This window comes from Eulemur rufifrons, chromosome 24 (assembly GCF_041146395.1).
Source record: "Eulemur rufifrons isolate Redbay chromosome 24, OSU_ERuf_1, whole genome shotgun sequence".
Taxonomy (NCBI): Eukaryota; Metazoa; Chordata; class Mammalia; order Primates; family Lemuridae; genus Eulemur; species Eulemur rufifrons.
In genome coordinates, this window is record NC_091006.1 from 33,652,211 (window position 1) to 33,678,291 (window position 26,081).

The 26,081-nt window shown below is 40.1% G+C and overlaps 1 protein-coding gene across 1 annotated transcript in view; it reads left to right on the forward strand.

The window, feature by feature from the left end:
- The window catches only part of FRYL (FRY like transcription coactivator), a 211,089-nt gene that overhangs the window by 171,940 nt on the left and 13,068 nt on the right, over positions 1-26,081 (forward strand). Inside the window, exons 48-58 of the mRNA XM_069458471.1 lie at positions 3,874-4,044; positions 5,758-5,898; positions 7,440-7,637; positions 10,395-10,556; positions 10,684-10,758; positions 11,085-11,261; positions 14,883-15,086; positions 17,313-17,480; positions 21,022-21,269; positions 23,730-23,937; positions 25,350-25,499. Of these exons, the coding sequence (XP_069314572.1) occupies positions 3,874-4,044; positions 5,758-5,898; positions 7,440-7,637; positions 10,395-10,556; positions 10,684-10,758; positions 11,085-11,261; positions 14,883-15,086; positions 17,313-17,480; positions 21,022-21,269; positions 23,730-23,937; positions 25,350-25,499 (1,902 nt within the window). The remainder of the gene's footprint in view (positions 1-3,873; positions 4,045-5,757; positions 5,899-7,439; positions 7,638-10,394; positions 10,557-10,683; positions 10,759-11,084; positions 11,262-14,882; positions 15,087-17,312; positions 17,481-21,021; positions 21,270-23,729; positions 23,938-25,349; positions 25,500-26,081) is intronic.

The following is a 26,081-nucleotide window of genomic DNA, read 5'->3' on the forward strand; positions in this document are numbered from 1 at the left end:
TAGAGTGACACTCCTCTGAGTCTGCTTCTTTTTCTGCTCCTTTTCCCAACTTTATCCTCTTCCTCTCTGTCAGTGTCTCATTCATTCATTTATTCGCTACCAAGTGTTTACCGAGCCCTGGGTCAGGTGCTGCAAATGCAGTGATACGCAAAGTAGGCAGAACACTTACCCTTGTGGACACGATCGTGGGGATGCAGTCGAGTGACCAGACAGTCCCCAGAGTCTGGTAAGTATTTTGGCAGCAAGAGGGCAAAATACTATAGGAGCACATGCAGCAAAGGTCCTTCTGGAGGAAGTGATGTCTGAGCCGACATCGAAGGCGGAACAGGAATAACCAAAGAAGGATCCCCGGATGAGAGGCAAAGAGCGGGGTTAGGGGGCTGAAGTTTTCCAGGCAGAAGAAATGACATGTGCAAAGGCCCCGAGGAAGACGAGGGCGTAATGATGCGTGTTGGAATTCTGAAAGTTCTCTCTCCCTTTATGTTTGCCTTTTGCCCTTTTAACACTCTTTCTCGTCATCTTCTCTCTGCTCCCTTCACTCTTTTTTTCTTCCTTAGCGTTTCCACTCTCATTGTAGAGATTATTTAAATCATCTGATAACATCTGTTTAAAAATATTATAATTCTTGATTTTAAAAAATGTTTTACATTTTGTTTTTAATAATTTCTTCTCTTAAGAACAATAAGGAACTGTCAAACAGCTTGCCTTCTACCTAAATATAAGTCTTAATTTTGGGGGAAGGCTTTTCAGACTAAAGATATAAACAGTTACAAAAAGGAGTTATATAAATGTACAAGTAATACATATATAACAGGGAATTTGGTGAACTGGGGAAGGTGAGTGAATAGCAACGGAAGAAAGAGAACCTAGGTAAAGCACTGGGAGGAAAAAAAACACGTTTCAACAGAAGGGAACAAGCAAATAAAATCCTCAGGAAGAGCTTTTTAGATAAGCAAGTTTTTAAAAAAAAAAAAAGCTGAGATTCCATTGGCAAGTAGAATAGCAAACGCAAAGAGCAAGCATGCAGAAAGCCAAATAAACCCCCCAGATTCCAACACTGGCAAGTGCAAACTTACCTCTGCGTGCCAGCATAGTAAGCAAAACAAAACAAGAAAAAACTACCAACCCAACTAATCCCATTCACAGTAACAAGAGTAAGAACCTTTTCACTATCTTGATAGATAATATTTAATAAATGGCAAGCAAATACTTAATAAAATATGCTATTGACTTCATCCCCATTAAATTTCTAAATAAATGAGATATGGTGAGATTCTTACCATAATCATTTTAAAAGCATGTATTTGAAAAGAAGAGCCATTATTATAGCTAATGGAAACATCTTAGTTTTTAAGAAAAATGGTGATAAATCAAAAGTTTTCTTTCATTCTTGGTTTTATTTCATAAACTAATCCAACAGAACATTAAATATCAAGACAGGATGAAAAATTATGATTATTGGAAATAAAATATTCTTTTGAAAATAATTATTTGCCCCAAAGAGACCAACATATATTTGTTATGAGTAAGGTATTAAAATGATATAAAATGTAAAATCTATTAAAATAACTTGCATTTTCATATTCTATTGACACATCATTAGAAAAATTTTGTAAACAAGGATTTTTTTTTTTTTCCTCCTCATGAGGGGTTAGAAAGAAAAGGGGAAAACTATATATTGGTTTAATTTGGGATTTCAAGAACATAGAAAGTATAAATACCCTGAAAAGGGAAGTAGAAGCATTTAAGAGTGGCAGCTGAAATGTTTTGAATAACTAACGGCTGACGGAGAGCCCTGGCCTCCTGGCCTGAAGGATGTCACAGCCACTGAGCATCAAGCTGCTGATGTCATGGCCACAGAAGGGCACCGGAAATGCACAAATATCTTTTTTGTGTTTAAGAAATCAAATGCGGCCTTCTGTGATTCATCAGTTGTTTTTAAGTCTATTTTCCTCCTGTTGGGCAGTGCACAAAGGTTCCCTCTCTGGATGCTTTTAGCAGCCTGCAGGATGCGAATTAAATTGATTCCTTAATTATTCTCTCACTCATAACTGTGGAGAGTAATTTTCTGCCATTATGTGCTTCCTCATTATGCAAATCTCCCCAGTTCTACTGTTTGTGCCTTTGGAGAGCATAGAATGATGTCAAAAGGAGGCAACACTTAGGACAAATAATTGTTCTCTTTAGCGACTTCATCATGGCAAAAATAAATAGTTAGGCTAAAACGTTTGTTATAAAACATACTCTTTTTGAATCGTATTTTTAACCTGATGTTTTAAAAATGCCAAAATTAAATCTAAGTCATTGGCTTTCTATAAGATTTCACAGCATATATTCCAAGGAATCTTCTCCCTTTTCAAAATTAGGTGTTTAAAAATCATTCTTTAGAAAAAAATAGAAGAATGTTTTATTCTTCAGGAAAGCTTTTTATATTTTAAAGAATTTAAACAAATTGTTGTTTTATTCTTCAGGAAAGTTTTTTATATTTTAAAGAATTTAAACAAATTATTGTGAAATTATGAAATTATGTGCTTTTTATAAATATGGTAAATTATTAACATTCTGGAATACAAATAACCAGGCAAATATCAACAAAATTTTTCTTTCTTCTTTCTGGTGTCTGTTTTATGGGTAAAGGGCTGATGCATGAAATCAGCTGCTTTTAATGGTTTTATAAAATAGCTTCCAAGGTACTATGTGAATAGTCTCTGCATGGTCTTGCATGGCTTTGTGTCTCGGGCCCATCCAGTGATAATGCCTGAATGACGAACGTAGCCTATTAAATGTTTTCTGAATTGTCAAAGTGAAAGCCAGTGGTAGTCATTTGAAAGTTGAAAATATATATATTTTAAAAGGTAATACTCTAATTTCTTTAGAAAATGTTCTAGGCAGTTGTGAAAATACATGTGAAACATCAATAAGGTGGAATAAGTAAAGACACTGAAAAAAGGAAAACTAAAAGCAGAAATTGCAATGTGGCTGGCCTTTTATGATAGATATGGAAGATGAGTGTGACCCTTTTCCAGTTCTGCATTGCTCAGGTGTCCCCTGGAAGAGGCCAATGAACATCCTCACCAATGACCCAGGGAACAGACAGACTAAGAAGGTGCATTTGGTCAATAAGATCCCCCGAGCATTTGTTGATTCAGATTCTATAGACCTGTATCAAACAAACTCTGAGAAGTCAGTGTATTTTGGAGTGGCCTCTAAAAGACTGGCCAAGGATCTTGGAGCTTTAGGAGATTTCCTGAAGAGCAAGTAGAGTGGGGTCTACTCTGTAGACTGTCATCCATCAGAGATGCAAGACTCAGAGTTTCATCAGAGCCCCCAGTGGCGTCCTTTGACTATCACACACGTTGAGGCTCTTGGGAGTTGACCGGAATTGACTGCTCTACTGAGCTATCTCGGCCACAGCTGGCGTCTGAAGCACGTCCTCCCCGTCCTCCCCGGCACAGCAGCTCCGAGCCTCCCTGGGAATTGCCAGGTTGAGGCTGCCCGTGTAGACACTTGTGCACTGAACCACGTATGGGTTTGATAAAAACAGTTCCAAGATGATGTCCAGGGTTTACAAAACCATACGTGGGTTTTTACCAAAGACGCTTTTACAGATCTTTAGACTGAAGAAAGCCGCACTATTTGGTATCCACAGAAGCGTCTGACATATTAATCCTCTTTCCGTACTATCTATCGTTGTTCTCAAGAACGCCTTGTGCTTTTTTCTCTTCTATTTAACTTTCCTACTGTATGGAAATACAATGTATTAAACCTTTAAAATGTACATCTGAATTGTTTCATTAAATAAATACATCTAGTATAAATCAAGTTTAAACTTGTGTCTTTTGGGTGAAGGAAATAATTTTGTCTGTCTCCCAGGTTTGCGCAGAAGAGAAGTGCCCCAGGCTTGTGAATCTGGCGCACATGATGAGTCTGTACAGCACGCACACGTACTCCAGGGACTGCTCGAACTGGATCAACGTGGTGTGCAGATACCTGCATGACTCCTTCTCAGACACTACTTTTAACCTGGTCATTTATCTCGCAGAGGTAAATTTTCCAAGTGTGTGTGTGTGTGTGTGTGTGTGTATTCTTTTTAGCTGTTCTGGGGCAGAATTTTCAAGTGAAATTTCAGAATTTCTGGAAGCAGCACTGGTACTGATATTCAAATTGTCTTTAAGTGTGAATATAGATAATATTTCTTTTTAAAGAAAAATACAAGGCCGGGCGCGGTGGCTCACGCCTCTGGGAGGCGGATCCTAGCACTCTGGGAGGCCGAGGTGGGCGGATCGTTTGAGCTCAGGAGTTCGAGACCAGCCTGAGCAAGAGCGAGACCCCACCTCTACTAAAAATAGAAAGAAATTATATGGACAGCTAAAAATATATATGGAAAAAAATTAGCCGGGCATGGTGGCGCATGCCTGTAGTCCCAGCTACTCGGGAGGCTGAGACAGGAGGATTGCTTGAGCTCAGGAGTTTGAGGTTGCTGTGAGCTAGGCTGACGCCACGGCACTCACTCTAGCCTGGGCAACAGAGTGAGACTCTGTCTCAAAAAAAAAAAAAAGAAAAATACAGATGATTCCTTTCCAAGTACAAAGGAAGTTCTTATTTATAAAGGTGGGTGTTTGTTTTTCCAAGTGTTTATTTCCTTATTCTCACTGTCCTTCCTTAAGTGACATAAAACTAAATAATGTAAACCTCACCTTTATTTAAAATGGAAAACAGATTTTCAGTGCTCTTAATCCTACAGAATGGTTATAATTTTTATTTCTACAAACATAGTTGTTGGCTTTGAAATCCTTTTTAGAATGATAGCACAGCATGCGAAAGCATACCTGGCTAGGTAAGTTTTTATTTTGATGATGTATTAGGTCCTATCTAACCTATGATTTCGAGGGGGCAAAAAAATGAATGACAAAAAAAGTACCTGTAGAACGGCATAAAAAGTTAAAAGTTAATATTTATCTGATGCACGAGAAATAACTTCACACCCAGAAAAGTAAATTACTGAGTAGATAGCCACAAAGAGAACCTCAAAAGGAAGAAATTCCTCATCACGAAAAATATCTGTCCACTTGTAATATTTAAGTGCCATAGACCAGCTTCACATCTGTGCCACCATGAAACTCACCATCAGACTCGAGCTCTCGGAAGATCTGATCGGGGTTCCGAGGTCTAGAACTGGCATAATACAGCCTGTTGTGTGCCACACGTGGCCAATATTTTTCCACTCTGTAAAGAGAATGCTTTTTGATCCTTGTGTTGTTATTCACAAATCTCAAATTATTACTAACAATTGTATGAAAACCAATTAGATGTTTTTAAAACTATGTATCTTCTTTAATCACATACCTACAAGGTATGTGATACTGCTATTTTACACTTAAAAAAATCAAAGCCCAGAGAGGTCAGTAACCTTGTACAAGATCATATAGCTAATAACATGACTGGTATGATGGCTTTGCAAATAGTTATTCTTTGGTGATGGCAGTTTTCCTTTTAACTCAAAATAAGTGGTTTTTTAACTAAATTAGTTAAGGAAATAAAACACCACAATTTAGATGAAAAATGATTATCTAATTCTCCTCTCTGAGCCAGGGAAAAATAGCACTAATAAATGTAACCTTTAACTTTATTAGTCTCTAGATGTCTAATAATCTATGAACTCATAGGTTAAATCTATTATGCTTTTCAACATCATAAATGTAAATACTGAGTTTTTCTTCAACCTCATCAAAGTATCCTTTTTAACATTACTTTTAGCTGTTGGAGAAAGGGTTGTCCAGTATGCAGCAGTCATTGCTACAGATTATCTACAGCCTGTTGAGTCACATTGACCTGTCCGCAGCCCCCGTCAAGCAGTTTAATCTGGAGATCATAAAGATTATTGGCAAATACGTGCAGGTGAGTGACCACAACGCTTACATATACTTCTCTCCAAAGAACATTTCTCTTTTCTTCTTAAAACTTAATGAAGTTAACTTATCAAATATTTGCTGGGTCTCCCACAGAAACACGTACCACACTGAATTACTGATTCTCGAACCACGGATACATTTCTTTTGCTCAGGACCACAAGCTCCTGGGCCCACCGCACAAGGAAGTGACCAGAGTGGGCACAGGCCTGTGGCTCAGGGAAGCGCACATCTCCCACCTAAAAGGAGCATCACAGCTTCGCTTCCCTGATGGTTGTCATGTTGGAACACAGGCCCAGTGTGCCCAGAACTTCTCATTTTTAGAGTAGCTTAAAATCTAGATTTCTTTCTAAAATCTCCTAATTTTAAAATGTCGACTCAAATTTCTTTTTCAATCTTGTGCGAACCAAGATCATAATTTAGCTGATGGCTCTTCACAGGAACTCGTGCCATATTTAAACACTAAACATTTTATGGAATTGAACTCCTGACATTCTCCTAGATCTAGAACACACCTGCCACTATGATTTATGGAAACGTCCCTGAAGAAGTTTAGCATTTCATCATGCCCAGAGCTTCTAATTATTTCTGTCAAAAAAAAATGATAATTTCTACTTTGTTATGGCTTTGTTAGATATAAACTTTTTTTTAAACAATGATCTTAAAATGTCACGATATAATGTGGACCTTTTTGTTATTATTAAATACTTTGTGTTTTTAGGTATCTTCATATCAAGAGGTTATTATCGTAACTAAATTAGATAACTCAGTTCTGCCAAAAATTTGTCACTTCCTTTTTGCTATTGTTATTTTAATGGTGTTTTTCTTTCTTTAGATGTCAACTGTGAAAGAATATGTATAATACAAGGTTGAGATATGATTTTAGTACCATAAATAAGAAAAAAACTTTTTTCTATGTATTCTCTTAAGTAGATGGTAAAAGAAAGATACTGTAAATTTTTTAGCAAACATTGATTCTTCTCCGCATATACATCTAACATATAAATCACCCCTAAATTATGCTGGTAGGAAAAAACAGAAAAGTAACTTAAAATACATAGCCACAAATATGTAGGGGAAAAAACTCACCCTGTACAATTCAGAAATCCCTGAGAACATCACTTTAGCATAGTATATGCAGTCATTATTTGAAGCGTGGGTTGTCAAGAAAAAATGTCCAAAATATGTCCTAGTATCTTAATATCTTTATGTCTGAGAAAGAAAGTATACAATAAAAAAAGTATCTGCAAGACTTAAAATATTTACATTTTAAAATCTTAAAGCCATAAACTTCATTCACCTAGAAAATTCAAGTATCTACAACCTCTTTGTTTATTGCAAGATTATTATATTAGACTTTCCGAATTAATGGTAATTAAAAAGGACTTATTGGGAGAAAAGTCAGATAGTCTGATCTGGTAGCATTATGATGTATGTAAATAATAATTTCATAGTCTACAGTGTACCCTAAATTATTCTTACGTAAATATGTATTTGTAACTTTTATGTGTTAATTCTCTTTTAAACCAGAGTCCTTACTGGAAGGAAGCCCTTAACATATTAAAACTGGTGGTGTCACGCTCTGCAAGTCTTGTTGTGCCCAACGACATCCCCAAAACCTATGGAGGGGATATCGGTTCTCCTGAAATATCCTTCACTAAAATTTTTAACAACGTTTCTAAGGAGTTGCCTGGGAAGACTTTAGATTTTCATTTTGATATATCCGAGGTAAGATGCTCAGGAATTGATAAAGATGCTCCTTTGGGAATGTTCATTCATTCATTCATTCCTTCTCTCATCCCACAAGCGCTGCTGAGCTCATACTCAGTGGCAGACCCCTGTGACAGCTGTCATGAAAAGCGGGGTGGAGGGCGGGGAGAAACCTACTCTCAGGAAGTTCACGGCCTCTTGGGGTGAAAGGCAAATAAACATGCTGATCAGTGCTGGACTGGAAGTAAATTAAAAGTGCTATGGGAATATATAGCAGCTCCCTAAAGGCATGGTTGCAGCAAGCAAGTAACATCTGAGCTGAGTGGTGAAAGACAAAGGAACCTAGATAGGGAATCTGGGGAGGAGAGGTTAAATCCAGGGAAATGGGGTGGTGTGAATGAAGGCTTGTGCCTGTGGGAAAGCATGGTGTTCTGGATGCTTCCGAAAGTACAGCACACCTTGAGCGCCGAGTTCAGAGAATGCAGGTGGAGTGTGTTGAGAGATGAGGCTGGAGGCTCAGGAAGGGCAAGATCAGAGAGATCTTACACTCCATAGTAACGAGCTGGTTTTCTCTTAACACAGTAGGAGCTCTTAGTGGATTTTTACCTGGAATAGCAAATATCAATATTTACATTTTAAGAAGATCACTCTCGTAACAGGATGGAAAGTAGCCCAGGGAGGAGAGAGGAAAATTAGTAAAGAATCTGTTAGAATAATCTGGGCAAAAGATAATGTGGGACTGTGCCAAAACAATTGCAGAGGAAAGGAAGGAGGGAAAGGATAGTTTACAAAAAGACCAAGGAAGTGACTGATGGGATTTGATGGGAAGGGAGGAAGGGGCATCAAGGATTTGAGGAGTGGCCTTGACGGAGGATTAACAGGAAGGAGAAAGTGATGAGTTTGGGTCTTGGACACGTTGACTCTGAAGTGACAAAAACATACTAATGGAAATGCCTCGTGGGCAATTAGATTTCAGGATCTGGATTTTTAGAGGAAAGCTTGGGTGGAAGTAACACTTTAAGGGTTTTCGGTGTTGTGTAAGTGGATAGCTAACACCATGGAAGGAAAACTAAAAAGAAAACAAGGCTAAAATAAAATGAAACCTAAGAAGCCAAATATTTTGGGGCCAGACAAAGGCACGGCCCACCGGTCCAGAAAGAAATATGAAGCCTGACTTTGTTACATATTAATACAAATCTCATGTCAAGATTTTTGACCCTTACTGGGAATCCTGATTTTTTTCCTCTGGCACCTGAGCCCACTCTTGGTGGCTGTGATGCCATTGAAACGGTCTTTTGGAAGCCATGGGAACGATGTTTTAAGAAAGAAGTTATCGATCAAGTATTGTAGGGAGCTTGAGAAAGAAAAAAAAATTGAAGATCTAATTATGTTTTTATTGATTAGGATATTTATTTATAAAAAATATTTTTTATTGCAGTTTTAGTCTTGGTAATAGAATTTGTCCAAAAATTTGGGGGGGGGGGGGGCTTTTGTGTTTTTTTTTTTTTCCAGATAGAAAGTGTGTTTATTGCTAACTTTGAAGTTAATTAACATCTGAGAATTTCTAATATGAAGTATGTAGCATGAGAACACGATAGAGAAACTTAGTTTTCCTGTTTCTTCTGAGTTACAAATTGATCACATAACTTAATTCTTTTATTTGAAGCAGTAATGCAAATTCTTAAAACATTTTATGTGCTTAGTTTCCATTTGTTTCACCAAAAATTCTTTAGTACTTGCCATGCACAGACACTGGAGATGTACTGGAAGGACAGAGGTGATCACACATGGTCCAGGGGACACGCGTGTAGTAGAAGAGACAGGCACACAAAGAATTGGCAGTATGGTAAATGTCCACGGATGATTACACAGAGGTGGTGGTGTAAGAGAAGGCGTCCTTAGAAGTCCGGAGTCAACATGAAAAGATGGTTAGGGGTTTACTTACCGGACATTCCATGCAAACGAGCCAACAGGTGCCAAACATAGGTCCGTAAAAGATGATAGTATGTTTGGGAAACAATAGCAAGCTCAGTTTTGCTGGAGTGTGAAGTTCTAGAGGGAGCGGTAGTATTGCAGGCTCAGGAAATAAGAAGGAAACAGATCGTAAAGGGACTTGTGTGGCATGCACATGACCTTGAATTTTCTTCTTCAAATGCAAATTCAAAATACCGTGCACAGCAAAATAAATACAAAGGAGTTTTGCATTATCATAGAATTTTTACTGAAATAAATGTTGGGAATATGACACATCAGATTTGTATTAAGAAGCTACACAGAAATTTTCCTCTTTGAAGTTGTTACTTATCGTCAATATTAGCTAAACCACATTACTGAAGCGTACTTAACTGTATTCATTGGAAAATCACCAAAATTTAACAGCTGTTAAATCTGGTGAGAATACAGGTGATTTTTTTAAAATCTTTTTGGTATTTTCTGAGCTTTCCACAGGAAAGATCTATTTTACAATCATGGCAAGGGGAAGGTGGAGGTGGTGGTTTTTAAAGAAAGCAGATTGCATTTAAAATAGGAATAGGCTTTCTGATAATCCCAGATATAAAGTTATTTCCAATAAAGTCAAGTCTCTTGATTAAAAAAAAAAGATATCATTACCTTTGGCTTTTATAACATCTGCTTCATGTTAAGTAATTTCCCTCCTTATGTTGTTTTTTGGCTGTTTGTAAAAAACAATGTCAGTAGAGGTACACTGTTAAGTCTTTTAAGTTTCTTTTGCACAGACATATTTGAGTCAAACGCTGGCATTTTGTTTCTGTGTAGACACCGATTATTGGAAATAAATATGGTGATCAGCACAGTGCAGCTGGAAGAAACGGGAAACCAAAAGTCATTGCCGTCACTAGGAGCACTTCCTCAACGTCCTCTGGTTCTAATTCTAACGCCCTGGTTCCTGTTAGCTGGAAAAGGCCACAGTTATCACAGGTACATAAGTAATAGCCAGTTGACATTCACAGAACAGAAGAATCGGTTTTGTCATATGTGTGAAAACTTGAGACTGTGTCTTACTTCATCAGTGACCCTACCATTTGAATTTTTTTTATTTCTTTAGCGAAGAACGAGAGAAAAGCTAATGAATGTGCTTTCCCTGTGTGGTCCGGAATCCGGCCTCCCGAAGAACCCGTCGGTGAGTACCGCGAGGGCCTGTGTAAAGGTTTAAAGATCATGTCATTCCGTGAAGAAATGATTCTGTCTCCTTCCCTGCCTTTTCTAATTCACCTAACTTAGGGTATTAACCAAGAGTGAAAACACCTGTCTGTTGGGGCACCTGGCAGCAAGGCTAATGAGGGACTCGACTCGTTGGGCACGGAGACCAAATTTAAGCTCCGAGTTTATTGAAAGATGAGACCCGCAGTGGCCTTGGGACGCTGATATCTCGTGCGCAGAGTGACAAATCTGACAGATGGACTTTTTTTCTTTTTCTCTTCTCTTTTTTTCTGTGTGGGGTGTCAGGTTGTATTTTCTTCTAACGAGGATTTGGAGGTCGGTGACCAGCAGACCAGCCTGATCTCTGCAACGGAGGACATAATTCAGGAGGAGGAAGCCGCCGTGGAGGATAACAGCAGCGAACAACAGTTTGGTGTTTTTAAGGATTTTGACTTTTTAGATGTGGAATTGGAGGATGCAGAGGTAAGGCTGTGGCCTTTCTGTGTTCGTGTTTGTAGAATAGTTAACGGTTGTGTGAGAACTAAGGGTTTGACGATAGGGTCAGTGCCCACGGAGGTCAGCGTAAGGTCCCAAAGGTAAAAATCTAAATTAGCAACTAAATGTGATTACCATAATTAATTGATAGCAGAATAAGTAGGAAATAAAAGAACTTTCAGCTTTTCATCTTCATCTTTGGAAACATAAAAAATGTCTTCAAAATTATTTTTGGGGTGTGCGTAGGTCAGATGTTTTGCAGAAGGTATACAAATTAATGTGCAATGAAATAATAAAAAATTATGTCCAAATTGATCAACTTTAAAGAGGGTGGCACTGACCGCCATATTGACTGTCGGGAAGGCTTTGTCTTTCTAGAACTCTTCCCTTTGGCAAATGACTGAGGTTCTTCCTATGACGTTCTGACCACTTTGTTCTTCGTGATGTAGCTAACTTTCTCAAATGCCTCGTTTCATTGAATGCCCAAAGGACTTTCTCCTCTAAGTTGATTCAGCCTCGATTATATTGACAGAAGCTTTCTTGTATCAATGTAAATGGAAATTTAAATTCAAAAAGTAGCTTTCTTGGCTCACCAAACCGAGCCAGTCCAGAGTGAGAGCTTATACTCAGCTGTGGTTCAGTGAAGTCTCTGGCTGTTTCTCTGCAGTCCTCTGGGCTCCGCCCTTCTCTGCAAGTCAGCTTGACCTCATGCTGCGGCAAGGTGGCTGTCACTGCTGTGTGCGAATGTAAGATCACACACAGCAGCTTCCAGAAATGCTCCCAGAAAAGCGAAGAAGTTGCTTTCCTAAACTTAGCTCTTAGCAAACTTCCCGTCTCAGCTCATCGGCCCAAGTTGGGACACACGCCAACTTCTGACACCGTCACTGTTGCAAATAGGATAATATTGCCCTGGTTACCTTAGGCCAGTAGGGATCCATTCCTGAACCCGAGATCAGTTCCCTAAACCAGAGTCTCTTAACCCTGAAAAGTCTATGTCAGGGTTAAAAATAGGTTAAAAAAAAAGTATACATTCTTAAATTGTTATAAATATCTGTATGCAAGAAGACCTAAATGCCTTAATATCAAGTATCTATACATCAAATCTTGATGTAACTTTTTCTAAAGAACCAAAACTCACATAGCTCATATGCATTCGTCAACTGTCTCAAAGGGACGTTTCCTTTGGCCATAAGGCGTGGCGACGAGTGAGGTGTGACGGCCTGTCCCGTATGGCACTGTTAGCTGTTGATAGGAGACCAGTTGAGGGAGGTGGGATTCCCCTCCTCAGTTTGCCTCTGCGCCCCTGCAGATGTGAGGATGCGACCGCGGTGCCTGAGAATCACACAAACACCTTTGTGCCAGCTCAGGAGCTGGGCAGGCTCCCGGTTAATACTTGACCATTTGCATGTCCCCAAAGACACGATTGTACGGGTTCATGGGAACCCGAGAGCAAGTACTGCTCAGCACCTTGGAGGGTAGTAGCTTTTGAACTTTTTTTTGACACTGTTCCACAGTTAATATATTTTATATAACCTCCAGGTAAATACATAGACACACCTTTAAAGGTTTTAAGAATGTGCATCCTTACTCTGTGCTATGCATGTTGATACTTTCTATTCTTTCATTTCATTTCATTTTTTTTTTCCCCCAAAAAGGGCAGGTCACCACCCCCTAAGACTGATTTCCCACTCATCATTTGAAAATCGTGTTGTAGGAAATAGGACAGACCTGCCCAATCAGGCAACAAAGTGGGATGAGTCAAAGAAACCTTTTGTTCTACCTTAAGGCCATGAGCAGCTTCTAAACTCTTCTGTAGTTATTTGTTTTGTTTTCTTTTTCTCAGTTCAGATTTTAAATTTCTAAAGGCAGGCTCTTGACATTTTTGTAATGGTAGGGTTATTTTTGTTTGTTTGCCTTTTTTTGTTTAAGGAGCCCTGTAAATGCTTTCAAGTTCATCCAATACTCTAAAATGTCAGCAGTAATAAACATGGCTTTTAACAGAACCTTAGTCAGAATGGATTAAAGATGTTTATTGTAGCTCTGTCTTTCATGCAAGTCACAGTAATCTGAGGATGCTAATTTGTACCTCACATTTAGTCCAAATCAAATGATACAGACTTTCCAGAACCTGGATCTAATCTTATTTAAAACATGGTAACAGAAAATATTTTGATTGCTATAAAACAAACTTAATTACTAATGAAACTTCTAAAATGTCCCCCCACTTTAAAAGCTCACAGTGTCTATTCACTCGCCAAATATATATTAAGGGCTGCTGCCATGATTCTGTGTTATGCTGCATAATAATATTTAAAGTATCCTTAGGAACATGGTTTTCAAACTTGGACCTGCAGAGCCCTGGGCTCCTAGGATACCTTGAGAAACGGCAGGGACAGATCCAAAGGCCAAATGAGCAGAACTCCTGGGTATCATCTTCAACTAGAGCAGCTCTGGTGTTAGTAGTTTTGCACAATTGACTTCCATCTAAAATTTCATTTGAGATAAATACTCTTCTGCTTTATTTTATAAAAATGAAAAGAAAAATTTGAAAACCTCTAATCTGGACAATGCCTTCCTAAGTAAAGTGATACAAATAACTCATATTTTCCTAGCCAACTCAGTGTAATTTGTCATATCCAGGCCTAAGAAAGATTGTAAGAATTATATTTATATCCTTATAAAAGCAGGATCAGCTTATAATAACAGAAACATAACTTATATAAATCCTTAAGTGGGATGAAATTGAAATTTGTCGTATTTCCTTTGAAATTGGCAACAGTTATATTTTGATAGCTGTGATCTTGATTTTAAATTATTTTGTAGTAAAAAATGACCATTGAATTTAGCCAGGGCCGTCCTACAGACTAAACTAATTGTGACTTTGTATGTTGTCAGTTAAATGTGGGTATTTTAAGTCAGTTTTTGCATTGTACCAAGCATTAAATCTATGTAAATTTTGAAGATTTTCTTACAGTTTGTGTTGCCAAAGTGTATCATAGAAATGTTGTTTTAAGTGTCTGTCTCTGACTTTTTCACGATATATTATGCGTAGAAAAGTAGTGTGGATCACATGTTGGCTTCCCGCACTAAGCTTAATCCAGAGCTTGAATCAGTCTTTGAGTTAGAGAAATCACAGAGTTTTCCCCCAAAAGTGTAGTATATATTTAAATGTTTGTCTTCGTTCTTTCTAATTCTGTGTGTTTTCCTTTTTGCTAACCAGGAGCTGCAGGTAAGTTGTCACTCGGTGTTGTGGATTGTTTCCTTGTCGTCATCTGCGATGTATTTGTCGTCTTTGTAGTCTCACTCGTGGTTGTGTATTAGTAATAGAAGTGGCCTAGATACTAGAATTGGCTGGTCCCCAGTAATACAAGATAGAAAGTCAAGAAAATTTAGTTAAAACAGATTGTCAACCAAATAATTTTGGTCCCTTTAAACATAAATCCTTAATGGTGAGTTAAAAGTTTAAAGAAATTGAAGGGCTGATTGAAACTCTGCTTTTGATGATGCATTGAGTATTTTTCGTCTTGGTGTATGTTTTCCTGGTATATTCCATTTCCTACATTTACACGTTATGTTGGAGGTCTTAGAAATCACGTCTTGCTTTTCCAGGGTGAAAGCATGGACAATTTCAACTGGGGAGTCCGCAGGCGCTCGCTGGACAGTATCGACAAAGGGGACACGCCCTCCCTCCAGGAATACCACTGTTCCAGCAGCACCCCCAGCCTGAACCTGACGAACCAGGAGGACACGGACGAGTCCTCGGAAGAAGAAGCGGCGCTCACGGCAAGCCAGATACTCTCGCGCACGCAGATGGTACACAGTTCCCTTTGCACGTAGAGACAGCCGCTCTCATTTTCCTCTTAACTTCCAACTCAGTAATTATTGTTTCTCGATTTCCCAGTTTTTATTTCAATATGGGCAAAATGCACACACTGAAATGAAAATCCGAAGTCGCAGTGGCAGTGGCGTGCTGTTCCGTTGTTCATGAGGGAACCAAGCCTGTAGAGTTGAAGCTGCACACCCGTTAGCCGTAGGACGTGCTTGACCTTGCTTCTCTCCTAGTCGTGGGGAGTTCCTCGGGGCACTTTGGAGGCCCTCGTCTTGGTCAGTACCTATGTTTTGTATCCGTGTGTGCAGCAACACGGCTTCATTCGCCACCCACTTTTCTCTCCCAGTTAGCCTGGAAGGACGGAGCACGACCGTGGTCCCTAAAGATCAAGTCAGTAGTGTGGGAGCTGTGACTCCTGTCCCGCAGACTAGACGCCAGAGGCTGAAAGCACGAGTGGGAAATGGGGAAATGGAGGCCACAGCAGTCTGCTGTTTCCGAACCGTGGGCGAGCGAGCGGGGAAGGCCACAGCAGTGCGGTGGTCGGGTGCGGCTTGGGAAGGGCCGTGCGAGGAGAGAGGGGGCAGGTGGCATAGCCACCCTGGCGCAGGTGCTGCAGAAGCAACCAGGAGACCAGCCGCCAGCTGCGGTTACACAGCGCTTACAGGAATGCCCTTTTCATGCTAAACTAAACTATCCCCCCTTTAATTTAGACGCGTCTGTTCCACACTCCGCTGGCAGAGCGGGCAGCCATGTTCAGTGGTGGGGCTGAGACAGCTCTAGACAACACGCAAAGCTGTCGGTTGGTGGTGGGCTTCCTCTCGGCCCTCCTGCTTTGACATCTCACTGTTGCCACCCCCCATCTAAGTGTTAAATGATAAACTGCTACTGACAGCAACAGCCAGTTGTCACTCACTGAGCAGGCACAGCGCGCCAGGCTCCACTGGAGGTATTTTACACACCTCTCACCCCAGCCACACAAGGCAGGACTGGCTGTTGCAGTTCTGCAGATTAAATGACTTGTCCCAGGACACAGGACCAGTATGTGGATTTGAGCTTCTAGTGCCCATGCACTTAACCATGACACCGAGGGCCTGTCGTCCTCTGTGGGGCTATTGTCGTTTGAAGCAGTGGTCAAGTTCCCGGCAACAGTGACTGACCGAGGTACAGTCGGTGGTGGTGGAGCCAGACTGTAGGCTCAGAATCTGGCTTTGCCTCGGTGAATTGTGGCTTAGGTTACACAAACTGGTAAACACACTGTCGCCTTGCCTCTGTGCAACTGTAGGCTCAGGGGCTGGCTTCACGCGCTCTGTGATTGTGGTCAAGTTACCCAACCTCTCCTTTAAAACAGGACTCCTGATAGCATCTGCTTCATGGGAGTTTGAGGAGGAGGAAAGCCACCTCGCACATAGTAAGTGCTTAATAAAGGTTAGCTCTCATGAGAGCCACGGGCAGGACTGACTGCCTCCTTCCAAGGCCAACCCTAGGCATGGTGGTATTGAGGGCAAAAAGGAAAAAAATTGTTTTGGAAGTTGCTTCCTCTTCATAGGAAAAATAAAATTAAGTTTAGCCTTAACATACTCGAAATCATGAACTTAATGTTGCTTATTTTAAATATTGATTCTGAAAAAATTATAACCCTGCTTAAAAGGAAGGAGTGTAATATTTTCTTTTTTCCAATTAATAGCTACTACTTTTCAAAGAAAATAAAGCCCACCAGTAATGGATTGCCATTCTAACAACCTTGCATTATTTCCCTAATTCTTTTTGTCTTATCGCAATTGTGTGGAATTGATTCTTGTTTAAATGAGGGAACTGCCAGTTCAGACTGCTTCCTGCCACCACCCGGGGGTCAGAGAGCTCCTGCCTCTAAAATCCTCAGACCAACTGAAAGACAGAACATCACCATAAAAAATACAAGCTTTAGCTCAAGGTTTACATAGTTACATAGAGCTCTTCCACTTTGATAGTTTTTGTTTGGCGGAATTTAACCTGTTTATGCAGAGTTAGTTCTGCCGAGGGGTCGGCTGCTTACATTGACAGACACCCGTGCTGGTTTAGGCTGGGCGGAAAGAAAGGTAATTTTAGGAAATCGCGGAAGCTCTTTATAACGAAGCCCCTAAAATATTTCATGGTATAGACTGTTTCTTGTGGCTTTTGTGACCACCGCTGACTCGTAAATGAATCCCTCGTTCTCCGGTTTCTCCCTTCAGTTGAACAGCGATCCTGCTGCAGATGAAACGCTGCTGGACCCCCCTGACTTACTGCTCCAGTCTCAGGACTCCACGGGCAGCGTCACCGCGGAGGACGTGCTTCAGATCAGAGATGAGACCCCCAGTCTGGAGGCTTCTCTAGATAGTGCTAACAGCCAGCTGCCTGAGGTGGGGAGAAATGGGGGCTGGTGCATGGCCGATCTGGGCTCTTTTTAGCAGCTCTTCCACAGCCCCTTGCTTTCCTTTCAAAAGAGTCTTGAAATCCTTTGATTTGTTTCCGGTATTTCTAACCTGGTAGGTTGTTTTAAATGAGATACAGTCAAATCTGATTTTGTTTTAAAGTCGATAGGTGAAAAGAAATGACCTGCAGGTTAAAAATCACCTGGTTTTTAATGAGCGCTGCGCATTGCAGGGCGTGATCAGGTTAATGTTACAGGCGCTTCTGGGGTGGCGGCGTCACCTGCGGGCTGCGTCCTCCTCGAGGGCCGCTTCGGCTTCTTCTCTTGCTCTGTCCTGGGTTTATGTGATTGGTGCTGTGATTGGGATGAAAACCTCAGGCCAGCTGTGTTAGCAGTTGTTAAATGAAACCTTTTAAAAAGACGTTGGAACCCCTAGTATTGTGTTTTTTGGAAAGGCCTGTGAGAAGTAAGCCAGATTTCAAGCTAATGACCAAAAATAAGTAAGTATTAGTCTTCTTAGTGTTTTTTTTTTTTTAAGATTATTATGGATACTCTTTTTATATGTAATTGCTGTAGCTCTGTCGTATATGCTTTTATACCTCGGTAAATATTAGGGAAATACTATATTTTTGTCAGTGTTAACAAAATTAATGTCGTTATTAGATCTAGACTAATCTATCAGATCTTATTTTAGGAGGGTGAATTCTCATGTTCTCAGTAGGCTGATTATTTCACACAGGTGAATCCTCTTTAGGAGTAAGCAGACCTATTCTGAAATGAAGGCGTTTTGGCTTCCTTGTTAGCAGTCCTTAAAATGCTTGTCCTAGTAGGGCTAAAGTTTAGGTGATTCAATTCAACAAGTATTTGCTGTGATTTCAGCGGACACCCGGCTGTCGGCTGCATGCTAGAAAGACGAATAGGGCATGACCCTGTTCTCGGGGAGTTCGCTGTATATTAAGGGAGACAAAGAAGGCTTTTTTTAAAAAAAAATTACATTTCATTATGGGGAACTCAGTAATAGATATGTTCAAGGCTTTGTGAAAACTCAGAGTAATCAGCTGTGCATTGGGGGTGACGGCGGCAAAGGACAAGCTTTGTGGCGATTGGGGCATCCCAGGCAAAGGGGCGCCATGTGGAAAGGCGTGTGAAAGAGCGTGGCGTGCTCAGGTTACAGCAGGAAATGCAGTATTTATAGAGAGTAGAATGGGGAGAGGAACAGCAGTAGGAGAGGTGAACAGGGTGTGAGGCAGGAGAGGTCCTACGTCCCATCGTAAAGGCTTAGACTTCGTCTTGAGATGCTAGGAAGGCATTTGGATTTTCAGTCTTTCGAGAGGTGGCTATTGTGTGATAAGCCCTGTGCCGGACACCGAGGTGGCAATACGTGGCCCGTGGGCGGGCATTCGTCCTTTACCCAGGATCTGTTGGGCCCCTGCCACTCACAAGGTGCTGTCCCTAGGTCCTGGGTGAAACACACAAAGGCTCTTGGTTTTGTGGAGCTTCATTCTAGTAGGAGAGACAGATAATAGGCAGGTCAAACAAATAAAATATAAATAATAGAAAATGCTCATTTTATTGATTGTGTTAAGGAACTCTAACAGTAATGTGGGCTTAGCTGAGGGAGAAAGTTAGGGTAGCATTGGAGGTGAAACCTAAGTGACAGAAGGAGCCAGCCCTTGAAGATTTGGAGGAAGAACATTCCAGGCAGAGGAAGCAGCAGTGAAAAAGACCCTGGTGTATCTGAAGTATAAAAAGCTGGCCGGCAGGGCCTGTGCGCGGCGAACGAGGAGTCGGGGTGGGCCAAGGCGCTCTCATCGTGCATCCTCCGGGCCTCGCAGCATGGAGCCGTTAAAGCCAGGATTTTAAGCAGAAGAAGGACAAGATCTGATGGTGCTTACCCTGCACTCACCATCCCCTAGTATATATTTTTGTCCTTTGCATATTAGCCTAACACTGTTAGTAGATTATAAACTAACTGTCGTTAGGAATTAATATATACTGGGGCACCCAGGCTAGACTAAGGTCAGGGCTTCTGACTTTCACTTACTTTTCATAGTTTGGAAGGAAAATTCTATTTTTATCCATGAAAATGAGACAAGAAACTTGTACAGCTAAGAAGTAAGTTAAGTCTAAATACTGAAAGAGGCTGATCTTTATTCCTGAAACTGTGAGAGCATCTGTATTTATTTTCAAACTGATTAAATTAATATTCTTGCAGATTAAGGGCTGGTGTTGATTCCGTCATGCTATATACTTTGAAAGTATTTTTCATTTTCAATGGTGGTAACTCACTCATTCAGCCGGTATCTATTTAGCTTCTACTAATACTACAGGCCAGTCATGTGGCAACATTGTTTCAGTAATGTTGCAATGGATGGGAAGAGGAAAACCACTAGGATACTTTATAACTTAGGTTTTCATTATTATTTACTTAGGTTTAAGAGAATGTTGTCATTGTTTTTGATAAATGAGCTTGTGATTCATTTAATTTTCAAAAATGCCCTAATGTCCTCTGAACTCTAGCTCAGTGGTGAAGCTTTACTGATAGTCAAAGCCAAAATGAGTTTATTATAGTCTTATTCCCTGAAAACAACCTTTACATTGCGAGTATTCAGCTCGATTACGCCCCAGTGAGGCTGCCCTGGGTGTTGCGGGTCGGCGTCCCTGTGATTGGGCTGAGCCTCTTCCCGCTTTGAGGGCAGCTCCCGGGCCCCCGGGCAGCTATTGGGATCATCTCTCCTGCCTATGTTCAGAGCTCACTGTGCTGTGGTATAATGAAAGAAATGACATTTCAAAGAGAGAATTTATAGTAGTAATAATATAAAGTTTTACTTGTATAGAATTAGAATATGTATGAGAGAAGATATTTTACCAAAAGATATATTTCTAAGTAAACACCTAGATCCTGTCACTTAAGAGAAGGGGAAAAAAAAAAAAAAAAAAAAACCTCCTTGCTGTTTCTATATGACAATAGGTGATATATTTCAAAAAAATCGTAAACCTGGGACCATTAAAAAAAAACAATTTTAGGCCGGGCGCGGTGGCTCACGCCTGTAATCCTAGCACTCTGGGAGGCCGAGGTGGGCGGATCGTTTGAGCTCAGGAGTTCGAGACCAGCCTGAGCAAGAGCGAGACCCCATCTCTACTAAAAATAGAAAGAAATTATATGGACAGCTAAAAATATATATAGAAAAAATTAGCCGGGCATGGTGGTGCATGCCTGTAGTCCCAGCTACTCGGGAGGCTGAGACAGGAGGATCACTTGAGCCCAGGAGTTTGAGGTTGCTGTGAGCTAGGCTGACGCCACGGCACTCACTCTAGCCGGGGCAACAGAGTGAGACTCTGTCTCAAAAAAAAAAAAAAAAAAACAATTTTATAATATCATTACAGAAACTTTAAAAATTAGACTGTGTAAAGGAAGACTACTTAATAAAACAGACAGATGGCAATAACTATTATGTTATTATTATGTTATAAAATTCTTCTTTTTTTTAATGTTTTTGAAGTCCACTAAAAATATGATTGTTTTGCAGGATTCAGGTTCAGTATTAAAGGAGGAACATGTTACAACCTTTGAAGATGAAGGGTCCTATATAATTCAAGAACAGCAGGATTCTCTTGTGTGTCAAGGAATTCTTGATTTAGAAGAAACTGAAATGCCAGAGCCTCTGGCTCCTGAAAGCTACCCCGAGTCCATCTGTGAAGAGGATGTCACCTTAGCTTTGAAAGAACTCGATGAAAGATGTGAAGAGGAAGAAGCGGATTTCTCTGGACTGTCCAGGTGAGAATACGGTATCAGGCACACGGTAATGCGGCGAGATTTTCTCCCCAGTCGCTTCCCCAAGTGCCCCTCTATTCCACTTTACTTACTTTCATTTTTGTGCATTTCAGTCTATAATCTTCCTTTTTAAAGATAAAATGACTTACTACGATGGGGTTTTTTTTTTTTCTGTTATTGACATTCAATGAAAGAAAAACAATTAGGCCATTCTCAAAGCATTATAAGTGGCATTTCACATTTAGAAGCACATCAGATACCTATTTTGGCAAATGTCAAATAGCCAAGTATCTGTGATAACCAAAATAAATCTGAAATAGACCCAGAAATTATTATATGGTTTCATTATCAATTGTCAGATTTTTAAAGTTTGATTTCTGTGAAAGACAGAATTGTTTATTTCTTTGTACTGTCAGATGCTAGATTTTCCTTTTAAATGTTAATGCTCCATACATTCAAAATTTGTTAGAAAGTATAAAGAACTCTCAAATGGGACTTTTTCTTCACTCATGGGCTAATTTGAATAATCAATTATTATATATGGTTCTTATAGGAAACTTTGGTGGCTGTTATAAAACTCGCATACCAAACAATTCTACAATTAGCAGAATTATGATGCAATCAAATATCTACTACTTAAATTTTATAAGTATTTGTGGCTTAAAATAATGTATCTAACTTCATGTGCTATATCAATGTATTTAATTCCCCATTCAACAATTTGGAGCACTTTGATAATTTTTATATAAAATTAATATTTAATAATCCAGTATTTCAGAGTCATACAATAAAAATCATACCTGTATACTTCCTGTGATAATAGAATTTTAATATGTACAACACATGGGAGATTTTTTTATTCTCAGTATATCTAGAATACTTAACCTATATTTGAAAATGTATATTCAGATGTTAATAATAAATCTTAGAGAAATGCTTTTTCCATATTACTGATGTGAATATGGCCATAGCCCACACACTCACTCGGTCATTGATCACGCCCAAGTTCAGGGGTGCCAGAAATGATGAGGGTAGAAGTTCAGCCACTTGGCTTTCCAAAAGGCCAAAGCCAAATAATTTACTTTGGCCAAGTCCTTCAGCTGAAGCAAAGTGTTGCCTCCCTACTAAATGGAGAGGTTATCTACTCCAGCTTACAGTACACGTTGTGTTAAAATCAGTCACCACAGTGACATTCTAAAAATTAATCTTTTTGGGGTATAATTGAAGTTTTTACTTCTGATGTCTGCTTTGATTGTTTTCTCCAGTCTTTACTCAGGTTGCTCCCTTCCATATGAATTGCTCCAAAATTTCTGTAAAGCCTTACAGAACTATCTCATAATCTGAAACATGCCATTTTAAGACCTGGAATAACACTTTTCTATGTGGAATGTCAGACTCATATACTTCTTCAACTTTGCAACCTGGAGTTGTAAAACCTCCAGCCCAAATACATCTTCATCTTTTTCATTGTTGTATTTTTGTACGTATTATCTGACCGTTGGGATTATAAATTTCTCAAAGGAAATAGCCAGGTCTTTTGCTTCTTTGGAGTCAAATCTCTTATCTGCCGTATTGCTAGGTACATAGTATGTGCTCATGAAATAGCTGAGCAGGCTGTATGTGCCCTGGCTGATAGCACTGGCTTTGGACTCGTAGTCCTGGGTTCAAATTCAGGCTCTGTCATTTCTTACCCAGTAACCTATGTATATTATTTAACCTCACTGAACTTTTTGTTTCCCCATCTGTAAAATTGATGTAATAAAATCTAACCCTCATAGAGTTGTAAAGACTGAATGAAATTATCCGTATAAAGCACCTAACAGAGCCCTTGACGTGAAAGAACGTGATCAAACTTTATTATTTTTTTTAGAGACAGGGTCTTGCCCTGTCACCCAGGCTTGGAGTGCAGTGTTGCAGTCATAGCTCATTGTAGCCTCAAAATCCTGGGTTCAAACTATCCCTCCGCCTCAGCCTCCTGAGTAGCTGGGATTATAGGCATTTGCAACTACACCTGACTAATTTTTTTTTTTTTTTAATCTGTGTTGCTCAGGCTGATCTCAAACTCTTGGCCTAAAGTGCTCCTCCCCCCTCAGCATCTCAAAGCACTGGGGTTTCAGGCATGAGCCACTGCACCCAGCCTGACCATTTAAAATGAAAGCATTCTAATCTGTTGTCATTCATAGAAGTTACTGAAATCAATCCACAGCAGTGGCATATTATATAGCACTTGGGTCATTTTAAGGTAGTCACTTGAAATTGGAGTCCCGGTTCTAAAAGTGTTAAGTAGAGAACATGAATTTGCTTATTTGCGCTTTCTTACACAGTTGAGGTGGTTGTGCATTTTCTAAGTCAGTGTGTAGACACGAATAAAAATAACCCGTGCTGAGTGACTTAAACCGTCTCCCGTGATTGCGGCTGTTCTTTCAAGGTAGCATTCCGTGACTGTGCTGTTTGTGTTGACAGTCAAGATGAAGAAGAGCAGGACGGTTTTCCAGAAGTGCAGACGTCGCCTCTGCCGTCACCGTTTCTTTCTGCCATCATCGCTGCCTTTCAGCCCGTGGCGTGCGACGACGAAGAGGATGCCTGGCGCTGCCACGTCAACCAGATGCTGTCGGACACGGACGGGTCCTGCGCGGTGTTCACCTTCCACGTGTTCTCCAGGCTCTTTCAGGTCAGGACGGCGTTCGGTTTCCGATTTCCTGTTATGCTTAACCTAATCAAGTTCTGGTTGTTCTTCTAAAGTCAGTATTCCGAGTTTTAATATTCCTACCGATTTTTTCTAAGCTGGTGGTATTACCTAAATTTACATTGTGACATTATGATGCTGCTGGTACTTGATGTAACGCAAGGCCCGATACAGCTATCTCCCCTACGACAATTAAAATAAAACTTGAAGATCTGATAAATTTCACAGATCAGCTCATAATCAAGGGTTAAATTAATTGGCACTTGTATTACACTGTGGGGGCCTTAAAAATTTTAGCTGTTAAGGTTGCTGCTTCCAACTCTGACACCGATAATAATAACACCACCACCACGATGATGATGATGATGATGATGACGTGAGCTAACATGTGTTGAGTACTGACTACACGCCAGGCATTAAGTATTCTGACACCACCACTGTGGAATGTAGATGTTATTTTTTAGCTTTCTGTGGAGAGGGAAACCAAGGCACAGAGAAATGCCACCATTTAAGTCATTATCTCCTGAGCTGTCTACCACATTCCGCGCCCCCCACCCACCTAAGCAAATGTTGCCCACCTTGGAAGAACCAGCCAAGTACAGCTTCTCACTGAAGCTTTCCCAACTGCTCCAACCCCCACTCGCTCCCTCCTGGAAGTTCTTTCATGCTCATTAACTGGAGCTTCTGTTTATTTAATTCTCTACAAATTGCATTACTGCTTGGTTTTCTATTTGTATTCTTTTCTTTCCAGTGATAAGTTTCTTGATGGCTGAGACTGTGGATTATGCTTTTTTTTTTTAAATCAATCATAATGCCACCTAACAATGCCGCACATATATAAGTAGGTACACATTAACTATTTGTATAATAAGTATGCTGCTGATAACGTAGTTTAACTGAATGCTTGCAATGGGTCAGGCACTGATTGTTTCATGGCAATGGATATTCTTGGATCCTGAGAAGATCCTACCCTTAATGTACCTTTATAACTTTAATTAAAGTTAAGTCAGATGGCAGCCCATCACCACATTCACTGGAAGTTTCTTTCAGATAATGACTTTGTCTTTAGAAGCACTAATTCCTTCTGACATGTGAGCACCTTTATTTACAAGGATGTACAGCATATATTCCCTCTGTCCTAATGAAAAAATATCTCAGGAATGGGAAAACAAATGGCGTATATCGTTGATTTTTTTTCAGCAATACTAGTTTGTAAATCTTTGATTATTTTTAGAAATTAACATGTTTCCTAAAGGAATACCTTATTTTAGCATTCTATCTATCACTACAATAATTTTAAAGCAAAAGTTTGCCCTATTATGCCTGTTTACTTAAAGGTGATAAAAGGCCTTCTTATGAAATCAGTACTGAACTTTTTCATATGCTATTCCTCACAGACGATTCAAAGGAAGTTTGCAGAAATAACCAATGAGGCAGTTAACTTTCTCGGTGAGAGTCTGCAACGCATTGGTACCAAATTTAAGAGTTCATTGGAAGTGATGATGATGTGTTCAGAATGCCCAACGGTCTTCGTGGATGCTGAAACAGTAAGTTTTTGTTTTTGTTTTTCAGTTTTCAATAGATTTAGGGGTACAAGGGGTTTTTGGTTACATCGGTGAATTGTATACTGGGGATGTCTGGGTTTTTAGTGTACCCTTAACCCAAATAATGTACATCACACCCAACAGGTGGTTTTTCTTCCCTTCCCCTCCTCCCCCCGTCCCCCCCCCCCAGTCTCCAGTGTCCATTGTCCCACCCCGGGTGCCCCTGTGTACCCAGAGCAGAGCTCCCACTGAAAGTGAGAGCGTGCAGTATTTGTGAAATAGTTTCTACATGCAAGTTTATTATAAGGGCTATATTTGAATGGCATCTTTCAGTAAATGGTCTCTTTCAAAAGTAATTCAGAATTTTTAAGGGTAAAGGTTTATATTGTCAACTTGATTATAAATATTTGGCAAAATATACAGTTCCAGCACCTTAGATGCAGTGGCTTCTGACCCCCCTTGTCCTCCCCCTCCACAGAGTCCTAGGTGGGGATGCTGGAGAGCCATGCTCTAGAGATGGGCGCTTTCCCCTGATTCTTGAATTAAAGTGGGTAGGACACGGCTAGACCTCTGCCCATGAGTACC